At 41.1% G+C, this 22,312-nt stretch overlaps 1 protein-coding gene across 8 annotated transcripts in view; it reads left to right on the top strand.

Annotated features, from left to right (window-relative positions):
- adck5 (aarF domain containing kinase 5) overlaps positions 1-22,312 on the top strand; it is a 123,915-nt gene that overhangs the window by 68,881 nt on the left and 32,722 nt on the right. For 5 of the 8 annotated variants that reach the window (XM_069915093.1, XM_069915097.1, XM_069915095.1 and 2 more), the window contains 2 exons: positions 878-1,029; positions 6,887-7,018. The exons of 1 other annotated variant lie outside the window; for it this stretch is intronic. In XM_069915093.1, the coding sequence (XP_069771194.1) occupies positions 878-1,029; positions 6,887-7,018 (284 nt within the window). The remainder of the gene's footprint in view (positions 1-877; positions 1,030-6,886; positions 7,019-22,312) is intronic. 2 more of the 8 variants (XM_069915096.1, XM_069915098.1) reach the window with 1 other exon arrangement.

Below are 22,312 nucleotides of genomic sequence, written 5' to 3' on the forward strand. Positions count from 1 at the left end.
TAAAATGTTCCTCAAAATCTATGCAGACCAAATAACCTCTGCATTGGCCCAAAAGAAACATTGCAACGAGAGAACATGGCCTGCGTAGATCTCTCAGCATGTTCGTCAGTGCATGAATGAAGTGTGGCCACTGTTACAGCACACGACACAGTAGCTAATTTACATAGAGTATCCGTAAATTTTAAAAATTTTTATTTACAGCACAGTATAAGCTGATTCCGTCCATTTAAACCCAATTACACCCAAATTAACCTAAACCCCATATGTTAAAGAGCGCCATGAAAGAGATCAGTAAAAACACCTCAGCAGGTCTTGCAGGGTCCATAGGAGGTAAAGATATCTAACCAACATTTTGGGATTGGACCTTTCCTCAAGGTATGAGCAAAAAGCAGACAGGCACCTGAATGCAAAGGCTGGGGAAGAAAGGCCAAGGGGAGGAGCACAGGCCAACAATCGAATGGTGTTGATTGGATCTGATAGGAGGACAGGTAAGGATTGATCAGTGGAGGGTGTTGTCGGTGAATGCCGAGTTGGAGGAACAGAGAGAGGGAAAAGGTAAGGGGGAGAGAGAGGGAAGGGGGGGGGACGAACAAACCAGAGAAGCCATCCAGATGGAAGATGAGGTGTTGTTTCTCCAATTCGCAAGTAATCTCAGTCTGCCAGTGCATGAGACTATGGACATGATGTTAATGCAACCAGCCAGTGCTCCTCCCTCTGCCTTTTCTTTCCTCTTCCTCAAGCCATTTTATTTGGGCACCTATCTGTTTTTTGATCATACCTTCAAGAAGGGCTCAGGCCTGAAACATCTTCCTTTCCTCCCCCCCCCCCCCCCCCCCCACCCCCAATCAATGTGATCTACTGGGATCGTTGTCTGAAGAGGGCACGCAATATCATCGAGGACCCCTTCCACCCAGCACACATCTTCCAGCTGCTCCCGTCGGGGAAGAGATCCAGGAGGATCAGAGCCAGTACCACCAGGCTGAGGAACAGCTTCTTCCCACGGCCAGTGAGAATGCTGAACGACCAAAGGTCGTCCATCTTGTTTTTCTATAGGTGTGTTTTGTCTGGTTGTGTGTCTGTGTGTTTTGTGCTGAGGACCAGAGAAGGCTGTTTCATCAGCTGGTACTTGTACAATCAGATGACAGTAAACTTGACTTGATCAATCATATCTTTACCTCCGATAGACGCTGTGAGACCTGCCGAGCTCCTCCAGCATTCCTGTGCTTTTACTACAATTACAGCATCTGCAGACTTTCATGTTTCACTACATAGAAGTGATCAAGTAATTTTGTTTTTGACCCAGTTTATTTTGGAATAAGTATTGGCCAGATCATTATTCTTCTAAGTTATTTGGGATCTGTGATGTTCTTGAGGGGTTAACAGACCCCTATTTTGACAATTCCCTCAAAGGACTCAGAGTTACAGTATTGCACTGAGTGTTGGCAAACAATTTCTGCTCTCAATTCTAGATTCAAGATTCCTTTATTGCCATGTAATAATACAGAAAATGTAATTTTACACAAAATATCCTCCTGCCTGCCATAAGGGGAACAGAGACACCATGAGCATTGTCTGGCTTCCCCTTGTAGCAAGAGAGAAAAAGAAGCAAAAGAGAGTCCCTTCAGACACACTGAGTGTCCGTGGATTTGCCTCCTTTAGCCTCTGCAGCCGCACAGACTCCTGTTCGATCCATCGGCCACCCAAGCTCCAGATCCAAACCTTCAACACGATCAGGAAGCCGTCAGCGCCCAAGACCTTCAGGAGATCTTCTTGCCCTCAGCACCTTCTCAAGTCACAGCTAGGATAGAATCCCTCAGCCAGTGAGCCCCTCACTAGTTTGCTGCTGTGGTCACCATCCTGTAGGGTCGTCTCCTCTGCCTCTCCCTGTTTCTGGTGCCCTGCGCCAGATCACTGCTGGCCCCCAGAGTTTCCAACCCTTTGTGGCCGCTGCCGAGAACAGGCACTGCCATCTGTAGCTGCAGGATTTTAATTAAAAACGGTTCCCTTAACAGGCCGATTAAAGCCTGTATGGAGCCACTGGCATTGTGGAACACGGTAGTTGGACCATGCGGAGCTGCGCTATGTCTCCACTCCCCCCTCTCCCAGATCCACTCCGGTGACAGCTCTGCCAGAACTTGAGCACAATGCCTTCAACTCCGATACAAGTGCTACCAGATGACTCAAGGGTGACAGTGTCACAAAGCTATTTACAAGTAAACAACAGTTAATCGCCTGTGAAGAAAGATCTTTTACCATGTTAAAGATGCTCTAAATGTGCATGTTGTTGTATAGTTAAATTTACATCTTCAAATTTTGCTTCCACGCATATGATCGAAGGTCAAAAATTCCCCATGAGTTGGTCCCAAAATCCATAACTTGTAGTAAAACACAAAAGTCTGTAGAAACAGAGATTGGAGCAAAAGCACAAAACTGGAGAAACTCAGCAGGTCAAGCAGTGCCCTTAATATAGCAAAAGTAAAGATACAGAAACCAATGATTTGGGCTTTAGCCTTTCATCAAGGAATGAGCAAAATATAGGCAGGCAATAGAATGGTGAGGAAGAGGGATGGGGGGAGGAGCACAGGTCCACAGACAAGAGGTAATGGGTGGATCTGAGGGGGAGGACACGAGAAAACCGGGAGTGGGGGGGGGGTTAGTGTGAATGGAGAGGAAAGAGGGTGGAGAACTGGAGGAAAGGAGTCCGGGATAGAGAAGAATGGGGAGGAGGCTAGCAGAAAGCAGAGAAGTCGAGGTTAAAGCCATCTGGCCGGAGAGTGTTGCTCCTCCATTTTATGGGTGGCCTTGGTTTGGCATCGCTCAAGCCCATGGACAGACAGATGGATGTGAAATTGAAATGGGTGGCCACCAGGAGATCCCTGTCACAGATGCAGACAGCAAAGGCGCTCAGCGACGCATTCTCCCAGCATGTGTCCAGTCTCTCCGATATAGAAAAGACCACAGTAGGAGCACTGGATGCAGTAGTTGACTGCAGATTCACAAATGAAATGTTGCTTCACTTAGAAGGACTCGTTTGAGGCCCCGAATGATGGCAAGGGAGAAGGTGTGGGCACAAGTGTGGCACATCTTGAGGTCACAAGATGTCATGTTGGGTAGAGCATCAGGTTTGGACGAGTCTGGACACAAGTGTCACAATCACACGCAACTTTTATTAACACACAGGAAACAAATGAGGAGAATGCTAAACAGTACTGGATTACATTTTCTCTTAAGCAACAATATAGACATTCACTTTGGACCGGTTCGACTCTGATAACTGTAAACCTATACTTGACTCACTCTCACACTACAAACAGGGACTCTTGCACCCGGTTCCCTGACCAACGGGGTTGCGGCTCTCTGCAAGTATTGATCAATTGCAGTTCTACGGCTCGGCTTCAGTGTAGTGCACTCGCGACACTTCCAGCCATGTCCACAGTAGTGACTTGGCATGGAGTGATTTCCAGGGCTTGGACCACAAAGCAGAGAGAAAGAATATGTCCTTTACAGTGCTAACCTGTGCTTCCAGCCAATAATGACCCTGGGTGATTTAAATTAGCCAACAGCAAGGTGTGCACTAATGGGTGGCTGGAGACCAACCTTGACTGACAGGAGATGTGATTTCCCAATCTGTTTCGGACAGGGAGGACACGTGACCACCCGCAGTACATACATTCCAGACAGGCAGGGAGGCCCCACTTCCTCCACACACAACACTGGGGTAGATTCAGAACTTGTATTTTGTTGAAATGGTTCACTCATCACTTGAGGATATAAATCATGTTACGTCCAAATAAAAGGCCAAAAATAAGCAGTAATCCAGTGTATTGGGAAAATACCAGATTTCAGGAAAGGAGGCCCAGGACAATGTGTAAGACACAAGAAGTGGAAATACAGAATCAACGAGACAGAAACGTAATGATTAAAGATTGAGCGTTTATGTATAAAGGAAAAGATGAGTGCAAGTCAAAGCAGTTCCCTTACAAATTGAGTAAGGAGGCACTTTCTTTCTGTTACACTTCACCCTGCACTTTTATTTAGTGTACTTCAGTGTGGGTTGGAAAAAAAAGTGGCAGTAATGGAGCTATTGTAATGGCAGAACTGGTGCAGACCCAGGAGAATGGAGAGCTAGAAGACAGCACTGCTCCAAAGTGTTCAATCACCAGGGCCCTGATGCCAGTGGCTCAATGCAAGCATTAAATCGTCCATGTTTATAAGTAAAATCCTGCCACCGCAGAGGTCTGTGCCCAAGATGATGGGACTTGTGCTCGGTAAGCAGCCAAGTGGGATTGCAGACTCCAGAGAGCAGCAGACAGACACTGGGCACCAGAAACAAGGAGCAACCCCCTCCACCCCCCCAAAAACCACCACCCTGCAGGAAGGTGACCATGGCAATGGAGCCCTCATAGGTCGCAGGTGACTTGTGGTTGGGCACCTGCACGGGCTGTAGGCTGCTGGAGACTGGCTCATGGGAACCAGGTATTGAAGCTGGGATTTGAGAGGGTGCAAGGGGCACAAAGGGCCCCCGAAGGGGCCTTGGGCGCTGAAGGCTTCCTGATTGTGTCGGAGGTTTGGATCTGGAGCTCGGGTTGCCAGTGGTTTGGACTGGTCTATGTGGCTGAAGAGGTGGCAGGAGGCCTGGAGGCAAATCCACGAACACTCAATGTCTCAGGGGAATGGGGGGAACTTTCTTTTGTTTCTCTTTCTAACTTGCTGTTAAGGGTGCAGGGCAAAATGGGTGGAGGTTTGCATGACATCGAGAACCTTGGAGAACTTCTACACGACTTACCACGCACAAGGCCATGTTGACTCTCCCTGATCAGTTTCTGGTCATTTTCTGTATTTGCACAGTCAGTTTGTTTAAGCTTCTTTCTTTGTGTACATTTCTCTCTTTTGTAGGTACCTTGAGTACGGATTTTGCACCACCGATAAGTAGAATTTCTCTCTGGTCCCCAAAAGAATTCAGGGTTGTACGTGGCGCCTTGTGTGAACTTTGACAATAAATATGAACTTTGAAACTTGGGTAAATGGTTGGCATGGACATGTTGGGCTGAGCACCTGCTTAAACTTTGACCCTGCAACAGATTACCGAAGAGTAAGATGTTGGAGAGTAATATACTGATAGGGAGGAGGGTTGAGGAGCTGTGCTCAGTGGCTACTGCGGGGTTCACTGGCTGGGCTGCAGATGCTCACAATTGCCATCAATGTCTTGGAGAGAAGTGTAAAATTCCATTTTAGCTGATGATGCAAAGCTAGGTGCTTGAAGGGGACATAGGATAAACGAGTGGGCATGGACCTAACAGACAAAATATAATGTGTAAAAAATCTTGCATCAGAATCAGAATTTATTGTTTTGAATATATCAGGAAGTCATTTTTCGGCACATATAACCATTTTAAAAATAAATAAATAAATAGTGCAAGAAAATAAGAGAAAGTGAGGTTGTGTCTATGGTTCATTGTCCATTCAGGAATCTGATGGTGAAGGGGAAGAAGCTGTTCTGGGTATTCATCTTCACCTTCCTGATGGGAGCAGTGTAAAGCATGGCCTGGGTGATGGGGATCCTTGAGGATGGACACTGCTCTCTTATAGATGTCCTCAATGGAGTCCACTGGAGTAAAAAAAAAAGAAAGATGGTTTATTGTTATAATGTGAGAAAGTGTTGATGTTCAGAGAATTCTTCTGCACCAATCATTCCTCAGCGCGCATCTGGGAAAAGTTGGCCTGAATTGCAAGAGGATTTGTGTTCAGCATTTGCATTCGAGTTATACAAGATCAGTGCTGATGAGACAGCATTCAGAGTATTGTGCATAGGTCTGGTCTTCCTACTCTACTGTCAATTTTATAGTCCAGAACATGCAATATTACACAAATGCATTATTAAATAAGGCAGAGAAAGAGAAGCAAAAGAGTTCTTTCGGAATCACTGAGTGTCCGTGGATTTGCCTCCATCACTCCCGCGGGCTCCTGTTCAATTCACCGGCAACGCAAGCTCCAGATCCAAACCTCCCAACACAATCAGGAAGCCTTCTATGCCTGAAGCCCCTCGGGGACCTACTTGCTCTCAGCAACGTCTCGAATCCTGGCTCTGATACCTGGTTCCCATAAACCAGTCTCCAGCAGACAACAGAGAAACAGACCCTCGGCCGTACACAAAGCAAATATGAGATGCCTGCCTGCTTTTTGCTTCTACTTTGGAGAAGGGCTCAGGCCCAAAACATCAGAAATATATCTTGATCTCCAGTGAACACTGAAAGACGGGCTGACTTTCTCCAGCATTTACTTTGTGTTTTTGTTTGTAGACTTCAGTTAAAATTGAGGTGCACAGATAAAGTAAATAATCATGGTTTATTCGCCAGGATTGAGGTGTCTACAGCTGGAGAGCATATATTTAAGGTAAGGTGAAAGATTTAAAATGGACCTGAGGGGCAGGTTTTTCATGCAGAGTAGAACAAGCTGCCAGGGGAAGTGGTAGAATTGGGTGCAACTATGTTTAAAAGTAATTTAGAAATGGATAGGAAACATTCAGAGAGACATGGGCCAAATATGAGCGAGTGTGATCAGTCCAGGAGACCGATTGCTTTGCGTTTGGCAGAGGATCTCTTTCTGTGCTGAATCCATGAGGTCAGAAACTTGAGTTAGCTTGGTAAACAATGAGGAGCATTTACCTTGTCAGCTCCACTCCTGGCTATTTGTAACTTTCACTGTATGTTTTGTGTTAATAATCTGGAATTCAACTCTGAGAATTTGGATTTTTGGCTGGACGAATTAAACAACTGATTGGTGGAAAGAAAGTGGCCAGTGACCTTAAATTAATTGAAAGGTGGCCAATCGGAGTAAGTCCCAAGTGAGGCAATGATTTACAGAGTCTGTGATGTTGTGTTCACAGGACCTGAAGGGGACTTTAGCTCAGGAACTGGACTTTGAGAATGAAGGTCGAAACGCAGAGCGCTGCGCACGAGACCTCAGACACTTCAAATTTATCGTTGTTCCCAAGGTGCACTGGGAGCAGACCAGCAAGGTAAGCCTGGAGAGGAATGTATCAAACTCGATGGGCTGAATAGCCTACTTCTGCTCCAATGCCTTACATATCCTGGCTGTGTTGCAATGGAATAAAATTCAACCTGACTTGCTGACTCCTGTGTTGAGGACCCTCACCACCCAGCCGATGCATGCCCTCTTCTCAGTGCTACTATTAAGAAGGAGGTACAGGAGCCTGACGATGAACTCCTCCGCCACAGAACATGGCCTCATTTTTTTTTCTCTTTTGCACAATTCCATTTATTTATTAAAATGTAATCTCTAGCAATTTTTGGACCTGTGCTTGAACAAGAAGTTTTATGACACATGTTCATGACAATAAATTCTGATTCTGATATGTTGTCAAGGCCCATCATTAATTGGAATCAGGTTTATTCACGGCATGAAATTTGTTGTTTTGTGGCAGCAGGATTCAAGATCACAAGATAAAGGAACAGAAGTAGGCCTCTAGGCCCATCGAGTCTGTTCCGTGACTCCACACTAAGCTGAATTATGCTCACACCTAGTTCCAGTTTCCAGCCTTTTCCTCATATCCCTTGATACCCTTACTAAGGAGATACTTGTCCATTTCCTGTTTAAATACTCCCAATGATCTGGCCTCCCCTGCTTCGTGCGGCTGTGAGTTCCACAGATCCATGACCTTCTGACTAAAGAAGTTCTTTCTTCTCTCTGTTCTAATAGGATAACTTCTAATTTTAAGACTATGACCCCTTGTCCTCGATTCACCCATCAAAGGATACATCTTATCTACATTCACTCTGTCAAAACCTTTCAATATTCAAAATGTCTCTATGAGATGCCCCCCCTCTCATTCTCCTATACTCCAATGAATACAACCCAAGAGCTGCCAAACACTCCCCATACGCCAGCCCCTGTATTCCAGGAATCATCCTAGTAAATCTCCTCTGCACCCTCTCCAACAGCATCACATCCTTTCTAAGATAGGGGGCCCAAAACTGTACACAGTACTCTCAATGGGGTCTCACCATTGCCCCATAGAGTCTCATTAACACCTCTCTACCCTTATACATTATTCCTCTTGAAATGAATGCTAGCATAGAATTCGCCTCACTCACTACCAATCCCACCTGGACATTAACTTTTACATTACTCTGCATGAGGATGCCCGGGTCTCTCTCCACCTCCGAGGATTGAATTTTCTCCCCATTCAAATAGTATTCTGCATTACAAGATGCAAAATTACTATAAATTACAATCCCGTAAGTACAAGATTTAAAAAATAATTATCAAGTGCGTAAAAGAGAAAAAAAGTGAGTTAATGTCCAAAGGTGCATCCAATTGTATATAATGAGTGACCATGTTAAGGAGCTTGAGCTGCAGTTGGATGAACTGAGGATCATAAGGGAAGCAGAGGCAGTGATAGAGAGGAGTTACAGGGAGACAGTCACCCCTAGAAGGCAGGAGTCAGGGAATTGGGTGACTGTGAGGGAGAGTGCCAGTGCAGAGTACCCCTGTGGAAGTGCCGCTCAGCAATATGTATTCTGCATTGGATACTGCTGGGGGGAACAGCCTATTAGGGACGAGTCGTTGGTGTTAGGTCTCTGGCACGGGGGCTGCCCCTGAGGTTCAGAAGGGAAGGAGGGATAAGAACAGGATAATTGTAGTTGGGGACTCGTTAGTCAGAGGGACAGATAGAAGGTTTGTGGGACGAGATCGGGGATCCAGGTTGGTCTGTTGCCTCCCTGGTGCCAGGGTCAGGGATATCTCTGATCGAGTACATAGCATTCTGCAAGGGGAAGGAGAACAGCCAGAAGTCGTGGTCCATGTGGGGACCAATGACTTAGCTAGAAGTGGGGATGAGGTCCTGAAACAGGATTATGTAGAATTAGGTACAAAGTTAAAAAACAGGACCTCCAAGGTAGTAATCTCTGGATTGCTGCCCGTGCCACGCGCTAGTGAGGGTAGAAATAGGAGGATGTGGAGGATGAATGCGTGGCTAAAGAGATGGTGCAGGGGGCAAGGGATAAGATTTCTGGATCTTTGGGATCTCTTCTGGGGGAGGTCGGACCTGTACAAGAGGGACGGACTCCACTTGAACTGGAGGGGGACCAATGTGCTGGCAAGCAGATTTGCTAGAGCTGTGGGGGAAGATTTAAACTAGTTTGGCAGGGGGTTGGGGAACAGAGTGTGAGAGCAGTGCAAGGGAGTATGGCCACCTAGATAAGAATAAAAATGATAACAAAGATAGGATGGAGAATAGGGTAAAAGGTAGAAAAGAGAATATATGTGAGGGTCATTCTCTGAAATGCATATATTTTAATGCAAGAAGCATAGTGAACAAGGTAGATGAGCTTAGAGCATGGACAGATACTTGGGGTCACGATATTGTGGCAATTAGTGAGACCTGGCTACAGGAGGGGCAGGACTGGCATCTTAACATTCCAGGATACATTTGTTTTAGATGTGATAGATCAGGGGGTAAAAAAGGCAGAGGAGTTGCTCTGCTTGTTAAGGAGGACATTACTGCCTTGAGGTGGCAAGATGGTCTGGAGGGATCATCCAGTGAGGCTGTTTGGGTGGAATTGAGGGGTGAAGGAGGCTTGAGGGTGCTAATAGGGGTGTATTATAGACCACCAAATGGGTCAAGAAAACTAGAGGAACAAATGTGTAGAGAGATAACGTATATGTGTGAGAATCATAAGGATCATGGGAGATTTTAACTTACCTCACATTGATTGGAATACCCATACAGTTAGAGGGCTGGATGGGCTAGAGTTCGTTAAATGTGTTCAAGATTGTTTTCTGAATCAATTTTAGTAGAAGAACCGACTCGGGACAGTGTAATACTGGATCTCCTGTTAGGGAACGAGCTAGGTCAGGTATCAGACATTAATGATGGAGATCCAATTGGGTCTAGTGATCATAATTCTGTTAGTTTTAAGGTAGTTTTAGGGAAGAGCAAGGAGGGGCCTAAAGTTGAGGTTCTGGATTGGAGAAGAGCAAATTTCGAAGGAATAAGAAGGGATTTGGGGAGTATTGAGTGGGACAGGATATTTTCAGGTGAGGGTGTAAATGAGAAATGGAGGATATTCAAAAAAGAAATTTTGAGGGTACAGAGTAGTTATGTCCCAGTGTGGATCAAAGGAAAGGCTGGAGGTCATAGGGAGGCTTGGTTTTCGAGGAATATTGGAAATTTGGTTAGGAGAAAAAGGGAGGTGTACAAGAGGTATAAAGAGCAGGGAGCTGACAATTTGAAGGAGGACTACAAGGAGTGTAGAAGGAATCTTAAGAAAGAAATTAGAAAGGCCAAAAAAAGGCACGAAGAGGCTTTGGCAGACAGAGTAAAAATAAATCCAAAGGGTTTGTATAAGTACATTAAAAGTAAAAGATTAGTGAGGGATAAAATTGGACTCCTTGTAGATAGTGAGGGTAGGCTGAGTGAGAAGTCAGAGGAAATGGGGGAAATTTTGAATGATTTCTTTGCCTCGTTATTCACTAGGGAAAAAATATTGAACCAGTTGAGGTAAAGAAAAATAGTGAGGAGGTAATGAAGCATATAAGGATAACCGAGGAGGTAGTGATGGCTGTGTTGAAAAAGATAAAGGTGGATAAATCTCCGGGACCAGACAAAATATTCCCAAGGACACTCAGGAAGGCTAGTGGACAGATAGTGGGGCCATTAACAGAGATATTTAGGATGTCACTGGCCACGGGGATGGTACCAAAGGATTGGAGGGTGGCGCATGTGGTTCTGCTGTTTAAGAAAGGGATTAAATATAAACCTGGGAATTATAGGCCTGTGAGTCTGATGTCTGTGGTGGGCAAGTTTTTTAAAAAAAAAATTATTTTTCACACCATAAACCACATTGACCATGATACATACTTTTTCCTTTTCAAATATATACAGTGCCATTTTCTCCCCCCCCTCCTCCCATCCCACCCTCCCTACCTCCCCACCCTCCCTACCTCCCCCTCCCCCGTCCATTTAAAGTACAAAATCTAGGATACATTAAACCAGTCAAACAATGTTGTCATTCAATAAAAATAAACAAGAAAATCCACTGAGTAAATTCTTTTCATTTCCTTCTCCTTTCGTTAATTTAGGTAGTGAATGTCCCTGGTAGGTTTTCTCTATTGTGTTTCATGTAAGGCTCCCATATTTGTTCAAATATTTCAATATTATTTCTTAAACTATATGTTATTTTTTCTAATGGAATACATTTATTCATTTCTATATACCATTGTTGTATTTTCAAATTATCTTCCGATTTCCAGGTTGACATAATACATTTTTTTGCTACAGCTAGAGCTATCTTAACAAATCTTTTGTGTGCACCATCCAAATCAATTCCAAATTCTTTGTTTTTTATGTTACTTAGGAGGAAGATCTCTGGATTTTTTGGTATATTGTTTTCTGTAATTTTATTTAATATTTCGTTTAGATCTTCCCAAAATTTTTCTACTTTCTCACATGTCCAGATTGCATGAATTGTTGTTCCCATTTCTTTTTTACATCAAAAACATCTGTCAGATACTGTTGGGTCCCATTTATTTAACTTTTGAGGTGTAATGTATACCCTGTGTATCCAGTTATATTGTATCATACGTAACCTCGTATTTATTGTGTTTCTCATCGTTCCAGAACATAACTTCTCCCATGTTTCCTTTTTTATCTTTATATTTAAATCTTGTTCCCATTTTTGTTTAGTTTTACCATTTGTTTCCTCATTCTCCTTTTCTTGTAGTTTAATATACATATTTGTTATAAATCTTTTGATTATCATTGTATCTGTAATCACATATTCAAAGTTACTTCCCTCTGGTAACCTCAGACTGCTTCCTAATTTGTCCTTCAAGTAGGATCTCAGTTGGTAATATGCCAACACTGTATCTTGAGTTATATTATATTTATCCTTCATTTGTTCAAAGGATAATAATCTATTTCCTGAAAAACAATTTTCTATTCTTTTGATCCCTTTTTTCTCCCATTCTCTAAAAGAAGGGTTATCTGTTGTAAAAGGGAGTAACTTATTTTGCATCATTATTAGTTTAGGTAATTGATAATTTGTTTTATTTCTTTCTACACGAATCTTTTTCCAAATATTGAGTAGATGATGTAATACTGGAGAAGTTCTATGTTGTACCAATTTTTCATCCCATTTATATAATATGTGTTCAGGTATTTTCCCCCTATTTTATCTAATTCTAATCTAGTCCAATCTGGCTTTTCCCTTGTTTGATAAAAATCTGATAGGTATCTTAATTGTGCGGACCTATAATAATTTTTAAAGTTTGGCAGTTGTAAGCCTCCTTGTTTATACCATTCTGTTAATTTATCTAGTGCTATCCTCGGTTTCCCCCCTTTCCATAAAAATTTCCTTATTATTTTCTTTAACTCCTTGAAGAATTTCTCTGTCAAGTGTATTGGCAATACCTGAAATAGGTATAATATCCTTGGGAAAATGTTCATTTTAATACAGTTTATCCTTCCTATTAGAGTTAATGGTAAATCTTTCCAATGCTCTAAATCATCCTGTAATTTTTTCATTAGTGGATAATAATTGAGTTTATATAAATGGCCGAGATTTTTATTTATTTGTATACCTAGGTATCTTATTGCTTGCATTTGCCATCTGAATGGTGATTCCTTCTTAAGTTTTGAGAAATCCGCATTATTCATTGGCATTGCTTCACTTTTATTAACGTTAATCTTGTAACCCGACACTTCTCCATATTCCTTCAATTTCTTATATCATTCTTTTATTGATAGTTCTGGTTCTGTTAAGTATACTATAACATCATCCGCAAATAAACTGATTTTATATTCCTTGTCTTTTATTTTTATCCCTTTTATATTATTTTCTGTTCTTATCAATTCTGCTAGTGGTTCTATAGCTAACGCGAACAAAAAGGGTGATAGTGGGCATCCCTGCCGTGTTGACCTGCTTAAGTTAAATTGCTTTGATATATATCCATTTACTGTCACTTTCGCCAATTGCCCTTTATATAATGCTTTAATCCAATTAATATACTTCTCTGGTAAACTGAATTTTTAAAATACTTTGAATAAATAATTTCATTCTACTCTGTCAAAGGCCTTCTCTGCGTCTAAAGCAACTGCTACTGTTGGCGCTTTACTCCCTTCTACTGCATGAATTAAGTTAATAAATTTACAAATATTGTCTGTTGTGCGTCTTTTTTTAATAAATCCAGTTTGGTCTAGATTTACCATTTTCGGTACATACTCTGCTAATCTGTTTGCTAATATTTTAGCTATTATCTTATAATCTGTGTTAAGTAATGATATTGGTCTATATGACGCTGGTGCGAGTGGATCTTTCCCTTGCTTTAGTATTCGTGTAATTATTGCTATTTTACATGAATCTGGTAAGCTTTGTGTTTTATCAATCTGGTTAATTACTTCCAGGAGGGGCGGAATTAATAAATCTTTAAATGTTTGAAAGAATTCTTTTGGGAATCCATCCTCTCCTGGTGTTTTATTATTTGGTAATTTTTTTATTATCTCTTGTATTTCTACTATTTCAAATGGTTCTGTTAATTTATTTTGTTCCTCTATTTGTAATTTTGGTAGTTCAATTTTAGTTAAAAATTCATCTATTTTCCCTTCTTTCCCTTCGTTTTCAATTTGGTATAATTGTTCATAGAATTCTCTAAAGTTTTCCTTGATCTCTGTTGGATTATATGTGATTTGTTTGTCTTTTTTCCTTGATGCCAATACCATTTTCTTAGCTTGTTCTGTCTTAAGCTGCCATGCTAGGATTTTGTGCGTTTTTTCACCTAGTTCATAATATTTCTGTTTTGTCTTCATTATGTTCTTCTCCACCTTATATGTTTGTAGTGTTTCATATTTTATTTTTTTATCTGCCAATTCTCTTCTTTTAGTTGTATCTTCCTTCATTGCTAATTCTTTTTCTATATTTACTATTTCCCTTTCCAACTGCTCTGTTTCCTGATTATAGTCCTTCTTCATCTTGGTTACATAACTTATTATTTGCCCTCAAATGAACGCTTTCATTGCATCCCATAGTATAAACTTATCCTTCACTGATTCCGTATTGATTTCAAAATACATTTTAATTTGTCTTTCAATGAATTCTCTAAAATCCTGCCTTTGAGTAGCATGGAGTTTAATCTCCATCTATACATTCTTGGAGGGATGTCCTCTAACTTTATTGTCAATATTAAGGGTGAATGGTCCGATAATATTCTAGCTTTATATTCTGTTTTTCTTACTCTATCTTGCATACGAGCTGATAACAAAAATAGGTCTATTCTTGAGTATGTTTTATGTCTACCCGAGTAATATGAATATTCCTTTTCATTTGGGTGTTGTTTCCTCCATATATCCAAAAGTTGCATTTCTTGCATCGATTTAATTATAAATTTGGTTACTTTGTTCTTTCTGTTAATTTTTTTCCCAGTTTTGTCCATATTTGAATCCAAATTCAGGTTGAAATCCCTTCCTATTAATATGTTCCCTTGCGTATCTGCTATCTTCAAAAAAATATCTTGCATAAACTTTTGATCTTCTTCGTTAGGTGAATATAGATTGAGTAGATTCCAAAACTCTGAATATATCTGACATTTTATCATTACATATCTCCCTGCTGGATCTATTATTTCCTCTTCTATTTTAATTGGCACATTTTTACTAATTAATATAGCTACTCCTCTTGCTTTTGAATTATACGACGCTGCTGTTACGTGTCCTACCCAATCTCTCTTTAATTTCTTGTGCTCCAATTCAGTTAAATGTGTTTCTTGCACAAATGCTATATCAATTTTTTCTTTTTTCAGTAAGTTTAGCAGTTTCTTCCTTTTAATTTGGTTATGTATTCCGTTAATATTTATAGTCATATAGTTCAGCGTAGCCATTTCATACTTTGTTTATCTTCCCTTTCCGTTTCTCCATCATCACCTTTCCTTCTTATCCATTTCTGCTTTCTTGTTTTGAACACTTTATAAGACAACATTTCTAAAACATCAAACATTTTCCTTATTCTCCTATTTAAAACTTCTTTAACCCCATTCTCCCCTCCCCCTCCTGAGTTGCCCTTTATCCCTTGTCGGACAACCACATCTCCCCTCTCCATTTGGATTTGCGAATTCACTCGCAAACGTCAACTGATTTTGTAGTGACTGTAACTCCTCCCCACCCAGCCCCCCCCAGAAAAGATTTCAATTTTCATATGTAACAAAGGTCGCTCTTTTAATTCCCTCCTTATTCCCTCTATTCCCTTTCCCTCCCTTATTAATTCTTGTCTATACTCTATATATTTTTCTCTAAATACGGATACATTTTTACTCTCATTACATGTCTTCATCTCTCTGCTTGTTTTGTAATTGTTCTGCAAATTTCCTTGCTCCCTCTGGATCCGAGAATAGTCTGTTTTGTTGCCCTGGAATAATTATTTTAAGTACCGCTGGGTACTTTAACATAAATTTATATCCTTTTTTCCATAAGATCGTTTTTGCTGTATTGAACTCCTTCCTCTTCTTCAGAAGATCAAAACTTATGTCTGGATAGAAAAAAAAATTTTGACCTTTATATTCCAGTGACTTTTTGTCCTCTCTTACTTTCTTCATTGCCTTCTCCAATATATTTTCTAATTAATAATAATAATAATAATAATAATAATTACAGCACAGAAACAGGCCATTAGGCCCTTCTAGTCCGCACCGAACCAAACACCCCTTTCTAATCCCACCTCCCTGCACAATGCCCATAACCCTCCATCTTCCTCTCATCCATATACCTGTCCAACCTTTTCTTAAATAATACAATTGACTCCGCCGCCACTATTTCTCCCGGAAGATCATTCCACACAGCTACCACTCTCTGAGTAAAGAAGTTCCCCCTCATGTTACCTCTAAACCTCTGCCCCTTAATTCTTAACTCATGTCCTCTTGTTTTAATCTTTCCTCCTCTTAACGGAAATAGTCTATCCACATCCACTCTGTCTATCCCTTTCATAATCTTAAATACTTCTATCAAATCCCCTCTCAACCTTCTACGCTCCAAAGAATAAAGACCCAATCTGTCCAATCTCTCCCCATACTCCAGATGCTTAAACCCAGGCAACATTCTGGTAAACCTTCTCTGCACTCTCTCCACTCTGTTTATATCCTTCCTATAATTAGGCGACCAGAACTGCACACAGAACTCCAAATTAGGCCGCACCAACGTCTTATACAATCTCAACATCACCTCCCAACTCCTATATTCCATGCAATGATTGATAAAGGCCAGCATACTAAAAGCCTTCTTCACCACCCTATTCACGTGAGTTTCTACCTTCAGGGAACGATGTACCGTCACTCCTAAATCTTTCTGCTCTTCTGTATTCCTCAATGCTCTCCCATTTACCACATATGTCCTATTCTGATTCTTCTTACCAAAATGAAGCACCTCACACTTATCAGCATTAAATTCCATCTGCCATTTTTCAGCCCACTTTTCTAAGCAGCCCAAATCCCTCTGCAATCCTAGAAAACCTTCTTCATTATCCACTATTCCACCTATCTTAGTATCGTCTGCATATTTACTAATCCAATTCACCACCCCATCATCTAGATCATTAATGTATATAACGAACAACAATGGGCCCAATACAGATCCTTGAGGCACACCACTGGTCACCGGCCTCCAACCTGACAGACAATTATCCACTACCACTCTCTGGCCTCTCCCTTTCAGCCAATGTTCAATCCATTTGACTATCTCAAAATTTATACCTAAAGACTGCACCTTCCTAACTAACCTTCCATGTGGTACCTTATCGAAGGCCTTACTGAAGTCCATATAGACAACATCCACTGCGCTACCCTCATCCACATTCCTAGTCACCTCTTCAAAAAATTCAATCAGATTGGTCAAACATGACCTTCCTCCCACAAATCCATGTTGAGTACTCCTGATCAGACCCTGTCTATCCAGATGTTTATAAGTACTATCTCTAAGAATTTTCTCCATTAATTTACCTACCACAGATGTCAAACTTACAGGCCGATAGTTGCCAGGCTTCCTCCTTGAACCCTTTTTAAATAACGGAACCACATGCGCAATGCGCCAATCCTCCGGCACTATCCCCATATCTAATGACATTCGAAAAATTACCGCCAGAGCCTCTGCTATTTCCTCCTTCACTTCTCTCAATGTCCTGGGGAAGATCCCGTCTTGTCCTGGAGACTTATCCACCTTTATATTCTTCAAAAGCCTTAAAACTACACCTTTTGTAATCTCTATATTCCCCATATTTACCCAATTTGCTTTTTTTATCCCACATCTCCCAATATCCTTCTCCTTAGTGAATACCGAAGAAAAGAAACTGTTCAATATCTCCCCCATTTCTCTAGGTTCCACACACAGTTTTCCACTCTGATTTTCTAAGGGACCAATTTTGTCTCTAGCTTTCCTCTTACCATTAACATATTTGTAGAACTCTTTTGGATTTGTTTTCACCCTGCTTGCCATAGTTTTCTCGTACCTTCTTTTAGCTTTCCTAATTCCTCTCTTAAGATTCCTCTTACATTCAATGTATCTTTCAAACATCTCCTTAACTCCATGCTTCTTATATCTAATGTACTCCTCCCTTTTTCTTCGAACCAAGTTTCCAATATTCCTTGAAAACCACGGCTCTCTCAAACCTTTTGCCCCTCCTTTTAACCTAACAGGAACATAAAGCTTTTGCACTCTCTTGTTGTATATCTTAAGAATTTTACTAAAATGGATCTTGGTTTTTGCTGCGGTTGTGGTTTCGGGGCTAATGTTCTATGTGCCCTCTCTATTTCCATTTCTTCCTATAATTCTGGTCTTCCTAGGACCCTGGGGATCCAATCTTTTATAAATTCTCTCATAATCTTGCGTTCTTCATCTTCCTTAAGGCCCACTATCTTTATATTATTTCTTCTATTATAGTTATCCATTATATCTATCTTCTGAGCTAACAGTTCATGTGCCTCTTTAACTTTTTTATTAGATTCTTCTAATTTCTCTTTTAATTCCTCTACTTCCATTTCTACAATTATTTCTCGTTCTTCCATATTTTCCACTCTTTTTCCTATCTCTGACATGGTCATTTCCATTTTGTTCATTTTTTCTTCTGCATTCTTAATTTTTCTTTTTATCTCATTAAATTCTTGTAATTGCCATTCTTTCACTGATTCCATATATTCTTTAAAAAAAGATACATCCATTGTCTTGCCTTTCTCTTCTTCTTCCACTTCTTTCTGTTCTTCTTCTTCCTCTGGGTTGACCATCTGTTGTTTCCTTGTTTTCTTTTTACCCTCTTCTTTCTTGTTCTCGTTATTGTCTCTGTTCTGCACCTGTTGCTGTGCTGCAGGTGTCTCTCTCAGCTGTGGAGATCGACTCCGCAGCTGTTCCTCCCTCCCGTCAGTGGGTTTTTTTTCATGCGCATCGTGCACTTTTACTCGGCTCTGCGAGCCATTTTTGTAGTCCTGAGCCCGGGACTTCCACTGACCTGCGGGAGCGGGCCTCTCTCTCCGCGGCGGGCCTCTTCGGACAGGTAAGGCCTTCACCTTCTTCTTCCGACGTTCTTTCTTCCTCTTTTCTTCCCGTTGTTTTCGACTTTTCTCTCTTCGCTGCCATTTTCTTCTCACCTTTATTTTTACTTTATTATAAATTTTAATCTTGTACCTTTGTGCTTTGTGTGTTTTTTTAAAACTTTTCGGGAGAGGGCTGGAATTCCCTGACCGGCCACTACTCCATCACGTGACTCCTCCGTGGTGGGCAAGTTGATGGAAAGTGTTCTGAGGGATGGTATTTACAAATATTTGGAGGTACAGGGATTGATAGGGAGTAATCAGCGTGGTTTTGTCAGGGGTAGATCATGCTTGACAAACCTGATTGAGTTTTTCGAGGGGGTTACAAACAAGGTTGATGAAGGGAAAGCTGTGGATGTTGTCTATTTGGACTTTAGTAAAGCTTTTCACAAAGTTCCCCACAGGAGGTTAGGAAAAAAGGTGGAGGCATTAGGTTTAAATGAGGAGGTAGTGAAATGGATTCAGCAGTGGTTGGATGAGAGGTGTCAGAGAGTAGTGGTAGAAAATTGTTTGTCCAATTGGAGGCCGGTGACTAGTGGAGTTCCTCAGGGTTCGGTCCTGGGTCCACTATTGTTTGTTATATATATTAACGATCTGGAAGTAGGGGTGGAGAATTGGATAAGCAAGTTTGCGGATGATACAAGAATTGGTGGTGTTGTGGACAGTGAGGAAGATTACCGTAGATTAAAAGGTGATTTAGGAAGGCTGGAGGTGTGGGCTGAGGAATGGCTGATGGAATTTAATACAGATAAGTGTAAGGTGCTACATTTTGGAAAGGCAAATTTAAATAGGTCATATACATTGAATGGTAGACAATTGAGGAGTGCAGAGCAACAAAGGGATTTAGGAGTTATGGTAAATAGTACCCTCAAAGCTGATACTCAGGTAGATGGTGTGGTGAAGAAGGCATTTGGAATGTTGGCCTTCATAAATCGGAGTATTGAATTCAAGAGTAGGGAGGTCATGATGAAATTGTACAAGGCATTGGTGAGGCCAAATTTGGAGTACTGTGTACAGTTTTGGTCACCAAATTATAGAAAAGATATAAACAAAATAGAGAGAATGCAGAGAAGGTTCACGAGAATGTTGACAGGATTTCAAGGTTTGAGTTACAGGGAAAGGTTGTACAGACTGGGCTTTTTTCGCTGGAGCGTAGAAGATTAAGAGGGGACTTGATAGAGGTGTTTAAGATTTTAAAAGGGACAGAGAGTAAATGTGGATAGGCTTTTTCAATTAAGAGTGGGGGAGATTCAAACTTGAGGGCATGGTTTAAGATTGAAGGGGGAAAATTATTAGGGGAACATGAGGGGAAATTTCTTTTTTTTTAAATTTTTTATTTTTCACACTATAAACCATATTGACAAAGATACATACATTTTTCTTAAATATATACAGTGTCATTTTCTCCCCTCCTCCCCTCCCTCCCTCCCTCCCTCACCTCACCTCCCCTCCCATTTATTTAAAGTTCAGAATATAAGATACACTAAACCCGTCAAACAATGTTGTCACTCAATAAAAATAAACAATTCCACTGAGTCAGTTCTTTTCATTATCTTCTCCTTCTGTCATTTTAGGTGGTAGATGTCCATGGTAGGTTTTCTCTATTGTGTTTCATGTATGGCTCCCATATTTGTTCAAATATTGTAATGTTATTTCTTAAATTATATGTAATTTTTTCTAATGGAATACATTCATTCATTTCTATATACCATTGTTGTATTCTCAAGTTATCTTCTAATTTCCAGGTTGACATAATACATTTTTTTGCTACAGCTAGGGCTTTCCTAACAAATCTTTTTTGTGCACCATCCAAATCGAGTCCAAATTCTTTGTTTTTTATGTTACTTAGGAGGAAGATCTCTGGGTTTTTTGGTATATTGCTTTTTGTGATTTTATTTAATATCTGGTTTAGATCTTCCCAAAATTTTTCCACTTTCTCACATGTCCAAATTGCATGAATTGTTGTTCCCATTTCCTTTTTACAGTGAAAACATCTGTCAGATACTGTTGGGTCCCATTTATTTAACTTTTGAGGTGTGATGTATAGCCTGTGTATCCAGTTATATTGTATCATACGTAACCTTGTGTTTATTGTATTTCTCATAGTTCCGGAGCATAGCTTTTCCCATGTTTCATTCTTTATCTTTATGCTTAGATCTTGTTCACATTTTTATTTAGTTTTACCATTTGTTTCCTCATTCTCCTTTTCTTGCAGTTTAATATACATATTTGTTATAAATCTTTTGATTATCATTGTGTCTGTAATCACATATTCAAAGTTACTTCCTTCTGGTAACCTCAGACTGTTTCCCAATTTGTCCTTCAAGTAGGATTTCAGTTGGTGGTATGCCAACATTGTATCGTGAGTTATATTATATTTATCCTTCATTTGTTCAAAGGATAATAATTTATTTCCCGAAAAACAATTTTCTATTCTTTTGATCCCTTTTTTCTCCCATTCTCTAAAGGAAAGGTTATCTATTGTAAAAGGGATTAGCTGATTTTGTGTCAGTATTAGTTTTGGTAGTTGGTAATTTGTTTTATTCCTTTCTACATGAATCTTCCAAATGTTGAGCAGATGATGCAATACTGGAGAATTCCTACGTTGTACCAATTCTTCATCCCATTTATATAATATATGTTCAGGTATCTTCTCCCCTATTTTATCTAGTTCTAATCTAGTTCAATCTGGCTTTTCCCTTGTTTGATAAAAATCTGATAGCTATCTTAATTGTGCAGCTCTATAATAATTTTTAAAGTTTGGTAATTGTAAGCCTCCTTGTTTATCTTTGGCTTGGCTTCGTGGACGAAGATTTATGGAGGGGGTAAATGTCCACGTCAGCTGCAGGCTCGTTTGTGGCTGATAAGTCCGATGTGGGACAGGCAGACACGGTTGCAGCGGTTGCAGGGGAAAATTGGTTGGTTGGGGTTGGGTGTTGGGTTTTTCCTCCTTTGTCTTTTGTCAGTGAGGTGGGCTCTGCGGTCTTCTTCAAAGGAGGTTGCTGCCCGCCGAACTGAGGCGCCAAGATGCACGGTTTGAGGCGATATCAGCCCACTGGCGGTGGTCAATGTGGCAGGCACCAAGAGATTTCTTTAGGCAGTCCTTGTACCTCTTCTTTGGTGCACCTCTGTCACGGTGGCCAGTGGAGAGCTCGCCATATAACACGATCTTGGGAAGGCGATGGTCCTCCATTCTGGAGACGTGACTTACCCAGCGCAGTTGGATCTTCAGCAGCGTGGACTCGATGCTGTCAGCCTCTGCCATCTCGAGTACTTCGATGTTAGAGATGAAGTCGCTCCAATGAATGTTGAGGATGGAGCGGAGACAACGCTGGTGGAAGCGTTCTAGGAGCCGTAGGTGGTGCCGGTAGAGGACCCATGATTTGGAGCCGAACAGGAGTGTGGGTATGACAACGGCTCTGTATGCGCTTATCTTTGTGAGGTTTTTCAGTTGGTTGTTTTTCCAGACTCTTTTGTGTAGTCTTCCAAAGGCGCTATTTGCCTTGGCGGGTCTATTGTCTATCTCGTTGTCGATCCTTGCATCTGATGAAATGGTGCAGCCGAGATAGGTAAACTGGTTGACCGTTTTGAGTTTTGTGTGCCTGATGGAGATGTGGGGGGGCTGGTAGTCATGGTGGGTAGCTGGCTGATGGAGGATCTCAGTTTTCTTCAGGCTGACTTCCAGGCCAAACATTTTGGCAGTTTCCGCAAAACAGGACGTCAAGCGCTG

This window comes from Narcine bancroftii, chromosome 1 (assembly GCF_036971445.1).
Source record: "Narcine bancroftii isolate sNarBan1 chromosome 1, sNarBan1.hap1, whole genome shotgun sequence".
Taxonomy (NCBI): domain Eukaryota; kingdom Metazoa; phylum Chordata; class Chondrichthyes; order Torpediniformes; family Narcinidae; genus Narcine; species Narcine bancroftii.